Source organism: Podarcis gaigeae, assembly GCF_964106915.1.
Source record: "Podarcis gaigeae genome assembly, chromosome: 13".
NCBI lineage: Eukaryota > Metazoa > Chordata > Lepidosauria > Squamata > Lacertidae > Podarcis > Podarcis gaigeae.
Genome location: NC_139689.1, coordinates 35,395,283 through 35,416,568, shown reverse-complemented (window position 1 = coordinate 35,416,568; position 21,286 = coordinate 35,395,283). Strand labels below are relative to the sequence as shown.

The 21,286-nt window shown below is 46.1% G+C and overlaps 1 protein-coding gene and 1 long non-coding RNA gene across 2 annotated transcripts in view; one reads left to right on the top strand and one right to left on the bottom strand.

The window, feature by feature from the left end:
* LOC310830330 overlaps nucleotides 1–21,286 on the top strand; it is a 371,459-nt gene that overhangs the window by 75,402 nt on the left and 274,771 nt on the right. The gene's annotated exons all lie outside the window — the stretch shown is intronic.
* NGFR (nerve growth factor receptor) overlaps nucleotides 1–21,286 on the bottom strand; it is a 63,012-nt gene that overhangs the window by 38,109 nt on the left and 3,617 nt on the right. The window contains exon 2 of the mRNA XM_083709631.1: nucleotides 5,359–5,497. Coding sequence (XP_083565757.1) covers nucleotides 5,359–5,497 — 139 coding nt within the window. The remainder of the gene's footprint in view (nucleotides 1–5,358; nucleotides 5,498–21,286) is intronic.

Genomic DNA, 21,286 nt, shown 5'->3' with positions numbered 1-21,286 from the left:
ATGGTGTAGAAGCAAGTAACGATAACCGAAGTAATTACATTATTAAATCTGGTTCAGAGAGAAAAGGGAGCCAAATAGCATTGTTTGGGGGAAAGATGAAGTGCAGCAGAACAGAAACGGCGCTGGTTGTGGCAGAGTAGAAAATAATGTCGTTTCACATCCCTATCTGTACCAGAATCCTGAAGATTTTTTATGCTTCAGACTTTCTTGTTGTTAGTTCTCTACTGGTTTTGCTGACACCCTGTACTATGATGTATAAAACTATTGACTTGAAGGAGGTCTTGCAGGAGACCAGGTCCAACTCCCGGCAGGAAAGCTAAAGCTAAAGAATGCCCAAGAGATGGCTGTCTGGCCTCAGCTGGAAGGTCTGCAGCAAAGAGGTTCCCGCCACCCCGCAAATAATTGATTCTAAGTTTGAACTGCTCTTACCATTAAGGCATTTCTCCTTATGTTCCGCCTAAACCCATCCTCTTGTAATTTGAAGCCTATTAGATCTACTACCTGTCACGCCCCCTTAGCTGTGATGGTGAGGGTGACATGTTTAATCAGAGAAAAATAATTGCCAACATTTACTAAAGATTGGAAAATAGGGGTGTCCTACCATACCCTCCATGGACGTGGGTGGCGCTGTGGGTTAAACCACAGAGCCTAGGGCTTGCCGATCAGAAGGTCGGCGGTTCGAATCCCCATGAAGGGGTGAGCTCCCGTTGCTCAGTCCCTGCTCCTGCCAACCTAGCAGTTGGAAAGCACATCAAAGTGGAAGTAGATAAATAGGTACCTCTCTGGCGGGAAGGTAAACGGCGTTTCCGTGCGCTGCTCTGGTTCGCCAGAAGTGGCTTAGTCATGCTGGCCACATGACCCAGAAGCTGTACACCAGCTCCCTCAGCCAGTAAAGTGAAATGATCGCTGCAACCCCAGAGTTGTCTGCAACTGGACCTAATGTTCAGGGGTCCCTTTACCTTTTTACCATACTCTCCAAAATTTCTCTGAGGAAATAGGGACGTACTAAGGAAAAGCGGGACATTCCAGGGTCAAATCAGAAACCAGGACAGCTTCTGTAAACCCAGGACTGTCCCTGGAAAATAGGGACACTTGGAGGGTCTGCCATGCCTGTGGTACTGAATCGGGAGGTGCAAATGAACAAACTTCTCCCCCTTTCCTAGTGGTAGTTGCAACACAGGAAAACAGGCTGGAGGTATGCCTAAGCACTCCCAAATAAATCTCAGATGCCACTGAGGGCCTAGTTTGGTGCTCGGACTGACTCATCTGGAAGAAGGTTTTTTTTGTCTCTCACAGCTGTGTGCTTATTCTTCTTTATTGATTTGCCCTATCCACAGTGTCCGCTTTCAGCCGAAATCCCCTAGGGGACCTGCTGCACTCCTGGCTTTGCATCCAATTCTGCCAGCACATGCCTGCAAATCATATAGATAGTACGGATAGATAGATAGATAAATAGATAGATAGATAGATAGATAGATAGATAGATGATAGATGATAGATAGATAGATAGATAGATAGATAGATGATAGATAGATAGATAGATAGATAGATAGATAGATAGATAGATAGATGATAGATAGATAGATGATAGATAGATAGATAGATAGATAGATGATAGATAGATAGATAGATAGATAGATAGATAGATAGATAGATAGATAGATGATAGATAGATGATAGATGATAGATATATAGATGATAGATAGATAGATGATAGATGATATATAGATGATAGATAGATAGATAGATGATAGATAGTTGATAGATAGATTAGATAGATAGATAGATAGATAGATAGATAGATAGATAGATAGATAGATGATAGATAGATGATAGATAGATATAATAAATCTGGTAGCATGCAAGATGCAGGTGAACCAATCAGCCCTGGGCCAGGACTCCTCACAAGGCCCAGAGCCCTGAGAGCACCTTGGGCAGTAATGAAAGATTGCAGGCTTGCTTCCTTTTTCTGAAAAGCAGCACAGTAGCTTTCCTTCCTTCCTTCCTTCCTTCCTTCCTTCCTTCCTTCCTTCCTTCCCTGCCAAATGCCAATGCAGCAAGTCTTCCAAGGTCAGATTATCAGCCTGGTATTTGATACCCAGCCTCTCTGCTGCCATTCTCTGCTGAGGTTAAGTAGCAGCCATTGATTTTGCATGGGAATGTTATTTTTAGTTTATTTTTAACCAGTGCTGTGTGGAGCAGAACCAGACCTTTGTGTCGCTCCCCTGCCAGGGGCACTTGGTGCTTTCGAGGGCTTAGGAGCTCCCGTCTCTCTTTTCCGGAGACACCCTGGAATCATAGACCCTCCAAGTGTCCCCCTATTTTCCAGGGACAGTCCCAGATTTACAGAAGCCATCCCAGTTTCTGATTTGATCCTGGAATGTTCCACTTTTCCTTAGGGCGTCCCTATTTTTATCGGAGAAATGTCAGAGGGTATGGAGTTATGTGACCCCCGAGCCAACAAGATACAACCTATATAGGCAGCACTATATAGGGAAAGTGATATTTAATATTTAATGTTTTATTGTGTTTTTATATATGTTGGAAGCCACCCAGAGTGGCTGGGGCAGCCCAATTAGATAGTCAGGGTGGTATTATTATTATTATTATTATTATTATTATTAGCACATCCCTATTTTCATTGGAAAAACGTTGGAGAGTATGCAATCGGCATGCAGTGTTCGAAGAGAAGCTACTGCCAGCAGCAAAATCTCATTCTGTGAAATGCCATCTGAGCTGTTAATGTAGAAATATTTGCATCTTAAAGCTGCCGCTTGCTGCCGAGTCCCCTTTACTCTCAACCTTAAAAAAGGAAATCTGAGCAAGTGGTACAGCAGTTCAGGGCTCTAATCAAAGATATTGTTCCGTCCACAAAAGGCTGTCGACTGGCGAACAGCTGTAGCTCAATAGCAGAGCATTTGATTTGCATGCAAATGAGCCCATGTCCAATTCCCAACATCTCCGCCACTGAGGAGTACCTGGGGGTTGGTGAAACCAGCCCCCAGCGGGGTGCAGGCCTAGAGAAAGGGGACGCCCCCCTTCAAAAACACACCTATCAAACTATGGAGTGTATGACATATAAAGTGGTACATTGGGTTACAGACGCTTCAGGTTACAGACTCCGCTTACCCAGAAATAGTACCTTGGGTTAAGAACTTTGCTTCAGGATGAGAACAGAAATCATGCGTCAGCGGCGCGGCGGCAGCAGGAGGCCCCATTAGCTAAAGTGGTACCTCAGGTTAAGAACAGTTTCAGGTTAAGAACAGACCTCTAGAACAAATTAAGTTCTTAACCGGAGGTACCACTGTGTATGTGTGGAAATGTGTCACAGTGAGGTCAAGCACAGGAGAAGCTTCCCGTTAGTGGCATAGCGTGCGTTGGCAGTGCCCGGGACAAGGATTGTGCCCCCAAGCCTCCTTGTGGGCATTGCACAGGAGGCAACAGGCAGACTTCGCTGCGCCCCATGGCAGCCACTCCTCGTGATCACCTGCAGGTTGCCATGTTGGCCCTCTCAGCTCGGCAAGCTCCCTGAGTGCTCCTTGTTGGGCTTGGCAGCAGGCCTAGGAGGAGGGTGGCAGAGAGCAGGCCGAGACTCCAACTGCAGTCCATCTCCGGCCACCTCTCCTTGGCTGTGCAATGTGGGTGGGCACCAGCTGGTCCTGGCCGAGCGGGTGGTTCTCCTCTCTGTGCTCCTGCCAAGCAAGGCATACCTCGCCCAAGGTCAAACACCAGGAGATAGGCCCCGGGGAAGGACCGGCGCAGGCCAGGAGAATTCCCGGTTTGGCCGGGCGGGAGTCCCACCCAGTGGCGTAGCGTGGGTTGTCAGCACCCGGGGCAAGGCAAGTATGGTAATTTGTGCCCCCTAACCTGTGGATTTGTGCCCCCTAACCCATGGATTTGCGCCCCCTAACCCAGATGTTGCACCCGGTGCGGCCGCCCCCCCTGCACCCCCATGCTACGCCACTGGTCCCACCCAGGGCCAGGCATCCCTTCACCGGCCACTAGAAGAAGGAAGCACTGCTGCAGCTCTGAAGGCCCAGCCCGGGTTCGGCTTGCCTCCCCACAGCTCAGGAAGGTGACAGTCATGTGGCCTCGCTGAGGGAACCTGTTGTGAGGGCACTGGGTTGTGAGGGCATTTTCTGTGCCCAGGGTTACAGCCCTCCTCTCCCCCGCATGCTGCACCACAGCACAAAGGAGTGTGGTAAAGTGGTCCTTTTTTTAAGGTAAAGGGACCCCGATCGTTAGGTCCAGTTGCGGACGACTCTGGGGTTGTGGCGCTCATCTCGCTTTATTGGTCGAGGGAGCCGGCGTACAGCTTCCGGGTCATGTGGCCAGCATGACTAAGCTGCTTCTGGCGAACCAGAGCAGCGCACGGAAACGCCGTTTACCTTCCCGCCGGAGCGGTACCTATTTATCTACTTGCACTTTGACGTGCTTTCGAACTGCTAGGTTGGCAGGAGCAGGGACTGAGCAATGGGAGCTCACCCCGTCATGGGGATTCGAACCTCTGACCTTCTGATCAGCAAGTCCTAGGCTCTGTGGTTTAACCCACAGCGACACCCGCGTCCCTTTTTTTTTTAAGGTGGGGGGATGCTAATACAGCTCCTTGCCAAGGGTGCATGGGAGCCAAGTTACTCCTCTGCTCTTCCGGGTAAATCTGGGAAAGCCTGGGAAGTTACTGTCGGTCAGTGTGGACTATACTCAGCTGGCTGGACAACCAGAAAGTGCCCAAGTAGAGCCTGCTGGATCCAGCCAATGGCCCTTCTAGTCCAACATCCTGTTCTCACAGTGGCCAACCAGATGCCTGTGGGAAACCTGTGAGCAGGATAAGTGCAGAACAGCACATGTCTGACTTGATCTCAGGTGATAAATTCTGTGGAATACTTAAGTTGGGGTGCTTTAAGATTTTGAATGTTCTTCAAATATGTGAACACAGATCCACTCCAGATGATTTGGGTGTGTGTGTGTGTGTGTGTGTGTGTGAATATCAGCATTCACCAGTGCACCTGAGTCATCTCAATATATTTATTTTTAATAAGCAAAATTTGCTTGGAACAGGTAGTGCTCCCACGTACTGAATTTCATCGTTTATTGTTTAAAGCAGAGGACTGTTATTAACCATTTTATTATTTGTTGGTCAGTATGCTTTTTATTATGTTTTTATTATTGATGTTCTGTCATGTGTTTTTAATGTTGTACACAGCCCTGGGATCTTTTGATAAAGGGTGGTATATAAATTGAATAAAGAAAGAAAATAATAATTTGTGGAATTGATCGCCCTTTTGGGGCGGTGATTTTAAGCAACGAGGTCATGCACACTTTCCAGGGATGGGCAAAGGATGCTTGTGTGTTACTTACTGTCCAGGCACGGTTCACAGACGGTTTGGTTTATCCCGCAGGGCTGGGCAACGCCTTCCCCGACGTTACAGGCTTTGCAGCATTCCCCACTGGCGGTGTACTTCTCGGTGGGACAGGTCTCCTTGGCCCACGCAGAGCCCTGTGGCGAGAGGCAAGCAGAAGATGTGTGTTACTCGTTAACCAACAAGTATAGAATTCAGCAAGCTTTTATTGCCTTCGGATTTGTCAGCGATACTTAAGGGTTTAGCTTTGTAAGTATCTAGACATTTAAAAAAATAAAATAAGCATGTGAACATTTTCAAGCCTTAAATACTTCATAGAAACTTAGAGTTGGAAGGGAAGCCAAGGATCAGCTAGTCCAACTCCCTACTTGATGCCTAACAAAATTATTTTAGCTGGACTTGCAAGGGCTGGTCCACAAAGTCAAAAGGATTGAAACTGAATAGGCCAAGGTAAGCCTTGCAAGTCTACAGGCAAGGCAGCCCTGTCTACTCTGAAGTAAGTGCTATTGAATTCAATTGGTAAGTGGAGGAGGGGGGGAGAGACTGCAGCCTAAGAGAAAGATTTATGCACCATCTCCCAAGCAATTTGTCTCGTCATAAAGCCAGACGATGCTGCTAATAGATTTACTGACTGCAGACCTGCTTCCCCACAATTCTTCCGGAGAAGCGCATAACGTCAGAAGGGACATTATCTTCCCAGGAATCCAGAGGCCCAATAATTGAAAATGTATACTTTAAAGTGCTTTATAATCTGGTGCTGGGAGGATTTAGATGCATCTTCTGCCTCTCGGGAGTAGCAGTTAGCTTACGAATAAATATTACCCTTTTCCAAGCAAGGCAGTAATACGTCCAAGGAGCTGTGTGGTTAGGCAGGCAACCTCTAGGGTGGAGCAGAGGTAAAGTCTGCAGCAGAGCTGAGTTAATTCTTTCGGGAGAAGAGCAGGTGCTTTAAAGCTTAGTTATATATTGGCTTGCTGCCTTTTTCGGAGCACAGCGGCTTATCAGGCCAGGGTCTCGCTCTTAGAACTCCATAACCTCCAACATGCCATTGATCAAAATCGGGACGCTCGTTTTTCCAGTCCCAAACTCTTGTGGGGGGCAGCTGATTGGCGTAAAAGTTTGAGATTTAAAAAAAACCTCTAGCTTCTTTGGGTTCAGTAAAGGTAAAGGTAAAGGGACCCCTGACCTTTAGGTCCAGTCATGGCCAACTATGGGGTTGCGGTGCTCATCTCGCTTTATTGGCTGAGGGAACCGGCGTAAAGCTTCCGGGTCATGTGGCCAGCATGACTAAGCCACTTCTGGTGAACCAGAGCAGTACACGGAAACGCCGTTTACCTTCCCGCTGGAGCGGAACCTATTTATCCACTTGCACTTTGATGTCCTTTCGAACTGCTAGGTTGGCAGGAGCAGGGACTGAGCAACGAGAGCTCACCCCGTGGCGGGGATTCGAACCGCCGACCTTCTGATCGGCAAGCCCTAGGTTCTGTGGTTTAACCCACAGCGCCACCCGCGTCCCTCTTGGGTTCAGTACTTGGGTGCAAACCAGCTGGCTCGTGCCAGAGCGCTGGACCAAAAAAGCAGGACATTCCAGGATCCAGTCAGAAATCAGGATGGGTGTTTTGGGCTCGGGGAGGACGGGAGGACGGGACTAAGAGTTACTTAAGTATTTTTCTGGAAGCTTGCTAAGAGGAATCTCACGGCACACCAAAGTCCCTCTGCAAGCTAACAATTTGGGGAATGGCTGCAGTAAGTACTGTATCCAGCTACGCAGGTGGGAAACAGAAATTTCAGGTGGGATGGAATTAGCTAATAATTGGCCTTGTGTTGAAACTGAGTGTTCACCCAGGCTTCCTTTTACCCTGGGCTTTGTAGGCACAGATCTGCACTTTAAAGCTCTGTGTCTTAGAGGTTGTTGTTGTTGCTGTTGTTTTTGTTGTTGTTGTTGTTCCGGCTCTTTCCCTGGGAAAAGCTGCGCTCTATCACTAAAACAGTGTGAATGGCAATCTGCGGGAAATCTGAATGCCATTTGCTCCAATTCAGTGGCAGAATGTGCGTTTTCCTGGGGAAAGTACCAGGCTCCTTTTACAAAACCACTCAGGTACAGAGCTTTAAAATCTGGAAATGTGCACAAAAGGAAGTCTGGACGAGCCCTGAAAGCCAATTGATTTCTCAAGCTACAGTATTCCTTGCTAACTGTATGCCCCACTATACACATTGAGCTGATTCAGTAGTAGTCCTGAAAAACGAGCAGCCAGCATGATAAACATGGAGTAGAAGTAATGGCAGACCTGTTCCCTTTTTGGTCAATAAAAGCAGGGACACTGGGCTGCAGTCCCTGCCCAGGCTCAGCTCCTCTGTTGGAGCTCTCCAGTGCTTCTTTTCTAAGTTTATGCCTGCTTGGAAGTCATATCCTTTGACCCTGGCGTTCTGCTCCTAAGCTCAGGTGTGTTGATACAGAAAGGCGTTTTATCCTGAGTCTGACAGTATAGTCTAATGAAGCCATCCCCAAGTCAGTGGCCTCTAAATATTTGGACTACAACAGCCATCAGCCTCAGACAGCACAGCTAATGGTCAGGGGAGCTGGGAGTTGTAGTTCAGGAACATCAAGGGTAGGCTAGTCTACTCTGTCAAAAGCTTTCTCAATGTTTCAGGCGGGGGTTTCTTCCAGCACCGTTACTTAAGGAAGAACCCTTCTAACAGGAAGTACTGGGGATTGAACCATAGAACTTTGGAGTGCAAAGTGTGTGCTCTACCACTGACCCATGACTTCTCTTCAAAACATACAGCCTACAAAACACAGATGGATGGTCAACTTGACCATGCTTGATCAACTAAGGACCAGCGAGGTAAGGGGTCATTTTGTGTCCAGGGTGGTCCTGAACCAGGAATATCAGGCACCAAGGTGTGTGTGGTGGGGAGACCGGACCAGGCTGCTGTTGCTCAGCAATGAGGGAGTGAACACTCTGGACATGCTCAGCACCAACTCTGTTCTCTGTCCTTTATTTGTTTTGATACTTTTTTGTTAATTCTATCTTGACTTCTATGAAATGATTCTGTTTGCCAGCTTGGATCTCTTTATGAGAAAAGGCCAATGAGATCAAGGGTGGGGAGGCTACTGTCCTCCAGATCCTGTTGGTCTACAGCTAGGGACTGGAGAGGAATTCAGTTCAGTCCACATTAAAAGGCAAACTGACTTGGTTTGCACTCTCCAAACCAATGGACAAACCAAGACACATCCATCTTTCAAAACGCACACTTTTCCGAATTTTGCAATCCAACCGAGTAATATCCACAAAAGTGCAAGTAGTGAGGGGAAGTGGGCGTCAAAAGGCATATAAGTGAAAATACCATACATTGTTATTGTTTTAAGGAAAGACAGCTGTGCAAACATGTGTCTATCAGGCAAAATTGCACACAAACTTGTATTTTATCAGAAATTTGCCGTAAAATGCTAAAGAATTTTCACAAGGACTTAAGTGGGGGGTCACAAACTGACATGGAAATGTGGGGAGCTGGATTTATGACTGGAAAACATGAGAAACTGCAAGAAACCAGAACTGGTGGATTCACCCATCCCTAAGCACAACTCCCATCATCCCTGACCTTTGGCCACAATGGCTGGGGCTGATGGGATCTGGAGTACAACAACAACAACTGGATGGCACCAGTTTCTCCCTCTCTCAGATCAGGTGGAGAGAGAGAGAGAGAGAGATCTCAACCTGTCAAATAATAAAAAAAATTAAAGGATTGCCTCAATGCTTTCCAGAGCTGGACTCTCACATTGAAAATAGGTTCCAGTGCTCCCCGCTGGCAGAAATTAAGTCCTGGAAGTGCAACAGGCTGTGTAAATAAAGGAAGGTCTTCTTAAGCAAGGAAGGTAAAAAGTGAGTAAGCATTGCCTCTTCAGTCTCTCTCTCTCTCTCTCTCTCTCTCTCTCTCTCACACACACACACACACACACAAAATCCACTTCTCAACAGCGTGTAAAAAAATGTAACATCCATTTCACCACCAGCTTTTTTGGGGGAGCAGGATTGCATCCTGCCCCACACTTCAGCTTTAGGTTTCCCCTAAGAGTCCAGGACCTCCCTTCCCCACAGATTATCACTCTCGGGGGAGGACACATGTTCTGCATTAGGCCCATCTAAATGTGCTTGCTATTAACACGACTCCTGTTGACAAAGCCGTAGGTATTAACCCCATAAAGCATTCTGACAGGTGGAAGAAAATGAGGAGAGAGAGGGGAGAGACACCTTCGCCAAGCTTTTAATTGCTTTCTAAGTCATGCTCGTGTTTGGGCCAGTGGGGTTTCCTTCTCCTCCTTTGCAAAGAAATACAATGAACTGTGAAGAGAAACCTTTCATTCTACACTTTGATGTGGTTATATGGAGGGGGGTGTTTAGGCCAACAGGGCTGGCCCAAAATATTTTGCCGCCTGAGGCAGAAAAGCAGGTGGTGCCCCTGCCATCCTGCTACCTCTATATCATGGTATAAAGTGTATCCAAGGCCAGTCAAGATATTGTGCCACCTGGGGCAGAAAACCCCCACAAAGGAGCTTTCCCCACCCGGGCAGTAAAAAATACAATAATCTAAGTGTGAGCTCACACAGAGGAGCCCCAACCTGAATCTGTTTCCTCAAAGAGAAACCTGGTTGATTTAAAGTGCTATTGACTTCCAATAAAGTAATCATGTTTAAGAGTAGGATCTTTTCACTCCCTAACTTGTTAGTTAGTTAATTAATTTCCTGAATTTTAAAATTCAATTGTAAAACACCAACGACCCTCAACACACTTTACAAAATGAATAAAACAATTAAATGATTGGGGGTTTTAAATAAAAAAAGACAAGAAAATTTTAAAAAGAATGGGAAATGTTTCTAATGTATATACAAAATTATTTCAAACAGGTCAAAACATTAGCAGGATTCTAAACACACATGTAATGTAACAGAAAGTACAGATAACTTAGGAAGATATAAAATTGGAGAAGTATTGATATACATGGATGGGATGGAGGGAGGGAGAGTCAAGAGATTCAGAGCAATCTCAATATGTGGATTTTGTATGATCTTTTGATGTATGTTTGTTTTCTTCTTTCTTTTCTTTCTTTTTGAAAATCAAATAATAATTTTAATAATATATAAACAATATATTAATTAATAATAATTATATAAACAATATATAATTAATAAAAATGATTTTAATAATAAGGTTATATAAATAATATATAATTAATAATAATGGTTTTAATAATAACAATAAAAAAATCAGCTTTAAAACAACGATTTAAAAATATTAATAAATATAAACTAAAAACCCAATTAAAACACATGTCAACCCCTTACATGTCTGGTTGAACTAAACAAAATGTTTTCAGCAGATGCCGAAAAGGGTATAGCCCGGTGTCAAGTGGCAGGGAGTTCCCAAGTGCAGATGCTGCCACACTAAAATATTGATTTCTTATTCATGCAGGATGAGTATTAGGTGTCAGCTGTAACAGTGCCAGCTCTGTAGATTAAAGTGGTCGAGTGGGCATATTTGAGGCAAGGCGATCTTGCAGGTTAAATGGTCCCAAGCTGCTATGGGCCTTAGATGCTAATGGCCACATCTTGAACTTGGTCTGGTTGTTTTCAGTGCCAGAACTCCGTTTTGAAAGCTGTGAATGTCAACGGGCTTCTCAGCCCATCCCTAAGTACCCACAGCCAGGGCCAACACATAAATGGGGGAAGAGGGAGCAGTGACTGGGTTTTAGACTTCAAGCTTGGTCCTTCTCATTTTAGAAATGAAGGTTGCAATGATAAACACACTTTGCTGGGTGGGAGTAAATCTCACAAATTCAGTGGGACTTGCTTCTGAGTAAGCATGTGGTAACTCTATGGGAGGTGTGGGTGGGAATTGTTATTTTGTTGGTTTTGTTTTAATTATTGATTTCTGCTTTTACCTGGTATTTTTTTTATCTTGTGAACCACCCTGAGATCTTGTGATGAAGGGGTGGTATAAGAATCTACCATATAAATAAAAATAAACTGTATACTTAACTCGCCGTCTCATGCACGCACAGGTTTGTATCTAGCAAAGTTATACTCAGAGGAGACCCAATGAAATTAATGGACCTAAGTTATGCACCTCCATTATCTGCAATGGGCCTACTCTGTGAAGGGCTATGATTTAGCTGCAACCCACACCCTCCCTGTTCAGAATTTACATTTAAATGTCAAAACCCAAATCCGCTCCTGCGACTGTCGGAGAACATAGGCAAATTTCCCCTATGAAAGTTGCAGGTTAACTTCTAAATATTTCACTTTCCACCCGACGATCGAAGCAGGCCCAGGTGCCTTTTCAGCCTCTCTGAGATTATCTTTGTGGACAGAGAGGTAGATAGATGAAAGGGAGAGAGGAAGGGACATTTGTAGAAGAAACTGGGATGTGCACCTCCTTTGAACGGAAAATAAAAGGGATTTGGGGGATGGAAAGGCTTGGCTGCAGTTTAAACCAAAAATGTCTACATGAAGATTCCTGTATAAGCACTTTAGTAATCCACAGCAGAGTGCATTCCTCCCCCAGAGTTTTAATGCGCACGGCAATAATACTTGGCATGTGTATATATACTTAACAGAGTGCTAAAAGCACTTCGCAGACATTACCTGATGTAATGTGCTTTCAACGCTTGCTTACATAATTTTCTGCAGTGGTACGACAACCCTGTAGTGCGGGCCAGCCTAATCACACACCCATATCGCAGATGGGGAGCTGAAACTGAGAGAGAATTGATGAAGGCTGCTGGGTGGATCTTTGACAGAGCTGAGACTCAAGGAGCAGACCACCCGATCCTTAGGTCACCCAGGGGAGGAATGGATAACCAGGGTTAGGCTGGGGTGTGAGGGGCAAATGCCTCCCTTTCCGACCCCTGAGACCAGGGTCGGCAACCTAAGGCCTGGGAGCCGTAGCCGGTCCAATCGCCTTCTCAATCTGGCCTGCGGATGGTCCGGGAATCAGCGTGTTTTTACATGAGTCAAATGTGTCCTTTTATTTAAAATGCATCTCTGGGTTATTTGTAGGGCATAGGAATTCGTTCATTTTTTTCTTCAAAATATAGTCCAGCCCACCACATGGTCTGAGGGACAGTGGACCAGCCCATGGCTGAAAAAGGTTGCTGACCCCTGTCTGAGACTCTTGCCATTGCACCCCTCTCTTCATCCCTGTTCCACATCTGTTTTTGCCTGGCAGGAAGTGCAATAAGATGGAAGACAGAGTCATGCGTGTGTGTTCGCGCATGTGTACACCTCTGACTCAACTGTTGCCTACTGTACGGGGCCCCGAATCACATCTGCCGCCCCGCCCACCTTTTGCCTCTGGCCCCGCCCACACCTGGGCACAGGAGGCCTTTGTGAGGTTGCTCAGTATGGAGTGTGGTCCTTGGGTTAAAACGGGTTTCCATCCACTTGCCACAGCATGTAGAAGTGCAGCCTAAACTCCCTCTTAACATGACTTACAGTCAAACCTCAGTTGTTGAACGTAATCCATTCTGGAAACCCGTTCGGCTTCCGAAATGTTCGACAACCAAGGCACGGCTTCCGATTGGTTGCAAGAGCTTCCTGCACTCAAGCGGAAGCCGCGTCGGATGTTCGGCTTCTGAAAAACATTTGAAAATCAGAGCGTTTACTTCCCGGTTCGGGAGCTGAATCGTTCGAAAACGGAACCATTCAGTAGCCGAGGTTTGACTGTATTTCTAAACAAATATGCTCTACGGTACACCAGCTCTGGCAGCTTTGAGGCAATTGGAAATATTTTTGAACATAAATTAAGGGGCATCACAAAACAATTGAGAATGGAGGAGAAAAGGTTGTGTCTCATGATGACTAATCATACTGCAAGAAGCCGTTCCATAGGGACGCCTTACATAAATCCCACCCAGCAATTGTAATATCCAGGCAAGTGCTGTTTTGGGGGAAGGAATCCATCTTTGTAGGGGCACAAGGGGTTGGGCTTTGAATGCTCAGAAAAGGTGTTGTAACTGCAGTCTTTAGGCTGCAAGGAAGAAATAAGCCAGAGTTAGAGAACCCAGGAGGTTTCTTTCATAAATGTTGGTAGGAGTGTATGCAGCCAAACTGTGCACACACAGAGAGATGTGCAACTTGGAGGCTAAATAATACACAGTCACTGCAAATTCCCATCATCACAGTTGCACCTTTTTGGAGGCCACCATGCAGATATTATTTTTATTTATTTCATTCCACCCCCAAAAAATGAAACTCAAAGCGACTTTTTAAAAAGTTGCACAAAGTTGCCTGTTCACAAGCCACAAATATTTTCTTGCGGACCGATAAACCTCAGCACAATAAATCCCTTCCTCTGTTTGGCCTGTGATGTGAACTATTTAACACGGAAATCAAGCCCCACCTCTTCCATGGAGTCGCCATGAGGCCTTGGATAAATCACCACCTCCCAGCCTCCCTTTTCCCATCTGTAAAATGGGCAGACGTAGCAGCCTCCATCGCTGGGCAGCAGCGGGAGTGAACAATTTGTATGGCAAATTATTCAACGTTTTCTCTAAACAATAAGTACCAGTAGGAGCTGCAATGTGGGGTGGCTTTGATTTTATCCCCCTACATAGGAAGTTGAGGGTGTTTCTGAGGCCGTAACTAACTCCTTGTCAATTGAGTCATCTCTTTATTTTCTTTCCCCTGCCACTTCAGTCAGATATGACAACCGACTCTGATTTCCTGCTCCCTTTCAAGATCTCTAAATCAGGGGGTGGGGAAGTGTTCATAACTTAGGTTTTGTTTTTTCCTAGACGTGCGATTTCTGACCTTAGGGTCGTTCTACTTGAAGAACAAAAATTCACAAGGACGGTTGGAAAAGAACACCTACAGAGCTGGAGCACATTCCCCAGTTTGACTGCATTTCTCGGGCTCAGGATAAAGATTTAGGGTGTTTGTCCTATTTGGGAAAATCTGCTACTACATTTCTGACCTTGGGCCAGTTGCTGTCTCTCAGCCTGATCTACCTCACAGGGTTGTTCTGAGGATCAAATTAGTAGGGGGTAATGATGATGATGAGGATATGTTGCCCATTTGACCGGGCAGCTTCCAACAAAATATTAAAACACACACAAAACGAGAAAGGGGGATAGCCATGCATGCTGCCTTGAGCTCACTTGAGGAAAGATGCAGTATTAATGAAATAAAATGAAAATGCGAATTTCATGCAAATCTGTGTCCTTGCGGGCTCAGGAGAATACTTAAGTTATACTTCTGTGGCTTTTAGCACTCTGGCTAATGAGTCGCACTTCTCTTTCTCTGCCTCCACTGGGTCTCATCCCGCTAATCACTTCGTCTCCCTTGCACCGCAGGCCCTGTGAATTATACATCCAGCACCCTCTCAGCCCTGTGCTTCAGATGAAGGGAAGCTTTTGCCTGTGACAGCTCTGGCCACAATACATCAATTAGCCTCAGAGGTGCCATAAATTAAACTAGAGGTGTCAGGGGGCGCCAGGAGCTGTGTCTGTTGCGGCCTCGGTGTTGTCAAACAAAGCTCGTCCTCCGTGGTCCAAAACTGAGGGAAGACGGAGCACAGCCTAGCAAGCAGATAGGCAGACTCACCTTGCATATCGGGGACACTGTCGTACAGTGGATAGAGTTTTTAAACTGCTTTTCCTTTTTAAAAAGGCAGTGCATAAATTGCTGATACCATATAACTGGTCCTGAAAGACCTACATTGGCTCCCAGTATGTTTCTGAGCACAATTCAAAGTGTTGCTGCTGACCTTTAAAGCCCTAAACGACCTCAGCCCGGTATACCTGAAGGAGCATCTCCACTCCCATTATTCAGCCCGGACACTGAGGTCCAGCTCCAAGGGCCTTCTGGCAGTTCCCTCCCTGCAAGAAGTGAGGTTACAGGGAACCAGGCAGAAGGCCTTCTTGGTGGTGGCACCCGCCCTGTGGAACGCCCTCCCATCAGATGTAAAGGAAATAAACAACTGACTTTCCAAAGACATCTGAAGGCAGCCCTGTATCAGGAAGCTTTTAATATTTGATGTTTTATTATGTTTTTATATGTTTTGCAAGCACCACAGAGTGGCTGGGGAAATCCAGCCGGATGGGTGGGGTATAAATAATAAATTATTAATATTATTATTTATTATTATTATTATGCTTGTTCAGAAGTTAGTTCCGTTGATTTCAGTGATTTTAGTTCAGTTTTGATTTCAATTTATTTCGGAATACAGATGTTTATGATTTGCACCTTTTAGTTCAAGGCTGAGGAGCCTTCTGCTCAGGGATCAAATTTTATAGAAAGCAACAACAACAATTTATTGTTTATACCCCACCCATCTGGCTGGGTTTCCCCAGCCACTTTGGGCGGCTCCCAACAGAATTAACAATAATAATAATAATAATAATAATAATAATAATAATAAAGCAATAAAACATCAGACATTGAGAACTTCCCTAAACAGATGTCTTCTGAAAGTCAGATAATTGTTTATTTCCTTGACATCGGACAGGAGGGCATTCCACAGGGCGGGCACCACTACCGAGAAGGCCCTCTGCCTGGTTCCCTGTAGCCTCATTTCTCACAGTGAGGGAACTGACCGGGCTGAATGACGCGGGTGGAGACGCTCCTTCAGGTACACTGGGCTGAGGCCATTTAGGGCTTTGAAGGTCAGACCAACACTTTGAATTGGGCTCGGAAACTTACTCAGAGCCAATGTAAGTCTTTCAGGACTGGTGTTACATGATCTTGACAGCTGCTCCCAGTCAGAAGAAGAAGAAGCAGAAGAAGAAGAAGAGAAGGAGGAGGAGTTTGGATTTAATATCCCGCTTTATCACTACCCTAAGGAGTCTCAAAGCAGCTAACATTCTCCTTTCCCTTCCTTCCCCACAACAAACACTCTGTGAGATGAGTGAGGCTGAGAGACTTCAAAGAAATGTGACTAACCCAAGGTCACCCAGCAGCTGCATGTGGAGGAGCGGAGACGCGAACCCAGTTCACCAGATTACAAGACTACCACTCTTAACCACCACACCACACTGGCACCAGTCTAGATTTGTGGAGTTGGAAGGGATATCTTGAGGGTTTTCTAGTCCAACCCCCTGCAGTGCAGGAACCTCAACTAAAGCATCCATGACAGATGGCCATCCAGCCTCTGTTCACCACCTTCCAAGGAAGGAAAGTCCACCACCTTCGGCTTGGTGTGGGTCCCAAAGCTATTTCCCCCAAACCACGCCCACTTGCCCCACACCTGATGTCATATGTGATATCAGCAGTGGAGCAGCCAATCCCTGCAGAAAGCAGCTTTGTCCAGCCCTATGATTGGTGCTAACCAAGCACTGGGCACACAGCTGGCAATGAGAGGGACTTTGACAGGTGGGCGGGATGACCCGCCTTTCAATCATCCAGCATCATAATGACATTGGATGATGGACAGGTGGGCAGAACCATGCACCAGTCAAAGTTGGCCCGCACTGATAAGGTTGGATAACAATCTTGCCCACTGCACCATAAATACTCTCTGCCCTCCCCCCCAACTTACACCCCCCCAATCTGGTGCTGGAGCACACCTCTCATTCAACATTTCTTAAAACACCAACAATATGGGTGTTCACACATTAGATTCAGCAAGTGTACAATCCCTGTACACCTGTATACCTGGGTTGATCTGCACGCTCGCAAAATTAGTTGCATGTAACGCCCAGAAAATGGGCACCCTGCTTACCTGTGTACACAATAGCTAAACTGTACAAATAAACAAGTGTACCCTCTTTCACACAAACACTGGTACATGGGCAGAGGCAGCTTGTGCCCATGTTCAGCAAAATAATAATAACAACAAAAACAACAACAATAATAATAACTTATTCATATCCCGCGCTCCCCAGCCAAAGCTGGGCTCAGAGTGGCTAACAACAAGTAAAAATAACACAGTGTACATAAAATCACACAGTCAATTAATTAAAATCCATTCTAAAATCAATTCAGAATCAAATTAATGGCAACCATTGGGCTAGAGTTCTATGAAGATTACAGAAGGAGAGAGGGGGTCAGACTGTGCCTTGGCCTGGTGGAACAGCTCCGTCTTGCAGGCCCTGCGGAAATATGTCAAATCTCGCAGGGCCCTAGTCTCTTGTGGCAGAGCGTTCCACCAGATCGGGGCCATGGCTGAAAAAGCCCTGGCTCTGGTCAAGGCCAGCCTAACCTCCCTGCATCTCCAAGATGTTTTTATTTAAAAACCGTAAGATCCTCTGTGGGACATACCAGGAGAGGCGGTCCTGTAGGTACGAGGGTCCTAGGCTGTGTAGGGCTTTTAAGGTTAAAACCAGCACCTTAAACCTGATCCTGTACTCCACTGGGAGCCAGTGCAGCTGGGAATGTGATCCTACAGTGAGGACCCCATAAGGAGTCTCACCACAGCATTCTGCACCCGCTGGAGTTTCTGGGTCAGTCTCAAGGGCAGCCCCACACAGAGTGAGTTACAATAATCAAGCCTGGAGGTGACTGTTGCGTGGATCACAGTGGCTAGGTCAGGGCGAGAGAGGTAAGGAGCCAACTGCTTAGCTTGGCGGAGATGAAAAAATGCCGCCTTTGTTATGGCTGCAACCTGCGCCTCCATAGAAAGGGAGGTGTCGAAGATTACACCCAAACTCTTAACGGACGACGCTATTATTATTATTATTAATAATAATATTAACATCCATGCTCCTCCTCCTCTTCTTCTTCTTTTTCTCCTCTCCATGCCTGCTCCATGGAACCTGGTCTGAAGTACTTCCCCACCCCCGAAATCCTTGTTCCTTTCTTAGAAAAAGTAGGGTCGTTTGAGTTGCCTTGCCTTTAATTTGGTGAACGTTGCAAACAGGACCTGTGCCTTGAAGCAGGCTCAGACTATTTCAGTCGGTTAGAGCGTGGTGCTGATAACACCAAGGTTGCAGGTTCGATCCCCGGATGGGACAGCTGCATATTCCTTCCTTGCAGGCAGTTGATTACCCTCAGGTCTACAATTTTGTGATTCTCCTCTTCATCTGCTCTCCAGGGTCTCACTCCAGGGTCTTTCCCATGAGCTGCTAGATGACCCTTTTCCACTGGAGATTCCTAGGCTGGGACTCAGCCTTGGGACTGTCTATGGGAAACTGTATGTGGCCTGCCACTGGACTGTGGCCCCTCCCATAGAGTCAGGGACATCCCTAGCTGCCAAATTAGTGTGTGGGAGAGGCTGTCATTAGCGTGCAATTCCTTTCTCCTTCCCCCCTCCTCCCACGATCCTTGCTAAGTTGTCACAGGGCACCTCCAGACTGCTACGATGCAAACCCACCATGCACACAGGGGTATTTAGGTTTGCATGGAGTGGACAAAAGCCGTCTGCCTCCCTAGCACAACGAACCCATTTTTTAAAAAAGAAAAATGGCCTTTTTGTGGAAGCCAGAAGGCTCTGGGAAGAGTGGAGGTGGGGGTGGGACAAAAGATGCAGAGGAAGGTTTACTCTGCAAGCAGATCAGGATGGATGCTCAGTAAGACCAGACATAGACTAACCTCCATGAGGGAGGGAGGAGAAAGTCCATGCAGCACACCTTTAAAGTTGATCCATCAAATCTGCAGTTTTTGAAACAATACGAGAATGGGGGCAGCGCCATCCTTCAAAATCCGCGCACATCTGAATTTTGCAGTGCAGTTCTGCAACCAGTCTTTCCCAAAATGCATATATGACGTAGAAGTGTGCATAAGGATGGAGACGTAGTGAAAACGACATACAAAAAATTTGCATTTATTAGGAGGAATTGCACGCAAAAATGTGTATATTCATCAAACCTGCTTTTTAAAAATGTGTTTATTAGGAGAGATTCACAATAAAACGCTGGTGTTTTTTCATCAGGATTTCTTTAATGATAATAATAAATAGTCACAAATCACTGCAAAATGCAGAGGAGCAAATTTAGGAGATTGGAAAAGTAAGAAACCGAGAGAGAAGAAATGGTGAGGTCTTGCCATCCCTAATCTCTGCATAAGCCTTGTGCAAACACCCCAGTATAGATTCTCAGTGAAACAGGGTAGTCTTGAGGACCTCATAAGACATCATCCTCTACAGGACTCTTCTTTTCTTTTTCATGAACAGCCTTGGGGGGGGAAGCATTCTGTGTAGCTCAAAAGTTTGCCCATCATTTTTTTTTGGGGGGGGGGACCCTAAACTAAACACATGATCCACTAACAGCCATCCTTTCATTTTCCCTCTGTTTTTCCCTTCTTCTTCTTCTTCTTCTTCTTCTTCTTCTTCTTCTTCTTCTTCTTCTTCCTTCTTCTTCTTCTTCTTCTTCTTCTTCTTCTTCTTCTTCTTCTTCTTCGGCACATATCATCCCTAGCCCCCTCTGGCATGAGGGCGGATCTGGAAACTAGACATGTTAGGCTTCACCGACACCCCTTCCTCCGCCTCCTAAATTAAGCAAAGCTTACTTGCGAACAAACATGTTGTGCAACTTCCTTTCTTGTTTAATTGCATTTATTTTAAGTGCTGGGATCTTTCTCCCTGGCTTTTGCAGCCTTTTGAGCTGCAGAAGGTGTGTCTCTAAACGCACACAGTGAACTTCCCCCTGTCTATTCCTCCTTCCAGGGGAACGGGACGGCATCTCGTAGACCCAGCACTGAAAGAAACGGATTGTACTCAGCTGTCCACAGCCAGAGACTGCCTGCGGGAAAGACGAGAAGCTGTGTAGACGATGCTTAACTCGTTGTTTTTTTCAAACATCCCAGAGATTCCAGGGTTTAAGCAAAACAGGAAACTCGCACACTCTCTGCCTTTGTAACTGTCATGCCTGGGACCTCACCCATAATACCGTCAGATCGCCACCTCTCTCCTCCCTCAGTTCCCTCCTCCAGGGATAATAAATCCAGACTCCTTTCCCACAATGCCCAGGCACCAAATCTGTACCCCCAGGCTAAAAAGTGTGTGTTGACTGCATTTCTGCATCTATGGTCCTTCCTAGACAAGCCTGCCAAGGTTGCAGGTTCAACCCCCGTACGGGGCAGCTGCATATTGTTCCATTCCAAGTCTACAATTCTCTGATTCTACTCCTGCCTCTTCCATGCCCCCCTGCCTTCTGATCTCCTTCCACAGATCTGTAAGCTCTTTGGTGCAGAAATCTACTGTTCAGTGCCTGTGCACTGACATCTCAGCAGTGTCTTATTCCTTCCTTCCAACCTTCTAATCATGTTCCTTGGAAGATCTTCCTGTTTAGGCCAGGATGAGATTAAGTCAGGCATAGGCAAACTCGGCCCTCCAGATGTTTTGGGACTACAACTCCCATCATCCCTGACCACTGGTCCTGTTAGCTAGGGATGATGGGAGTTGTAGTCCCAAAACACCTGGAAGGGCCGAGTTTGCCTATGCCTGGATTAAGTGGTGGCATGTATAAAGCTCCCGTTTCTTTTCACATGCTCAGAGGCACTCTGGGGTGTGTTATCTCCTCAACTGCATCATTCTTAAAGTCTGGTTCATTTTGCTAATTCCACCTGCTTTGGCATAATTTCTTGCATTTGTGTTTTGTGCAAAAATGGCAACTGCTGGTGTTTTGATTTACTTTGGTGATATTCCTTGCTGGCGTTTCAGTTTAGTTTGGGGATTCCAATCGTCTGTATATATGTTTGTGCTTTATACTCAAACTGCAAAGGTCAGGGGGCTGGTCACATGGATTTCTATTCCAGGGCAAAAGAAGTGGGGGAGCACTGATTAAAAATGTGTTGCAGAGCTGGTTCCTGTTTCAAGTTAAGCCAGTGGGCGCAGTGTCAAGAAAAATGCTATACTAGCGTGCCCCCATGGACCCTGTTTCAGCCTCTGCCGTGGTGCCGAACCTCCTAATTTATGTCTTACAGTCCTGCCATCTGCCTCTCCCAGTCAGCCACCAACCTTAAATGTCCATCACCCCCAAAGTTCAACATGCCA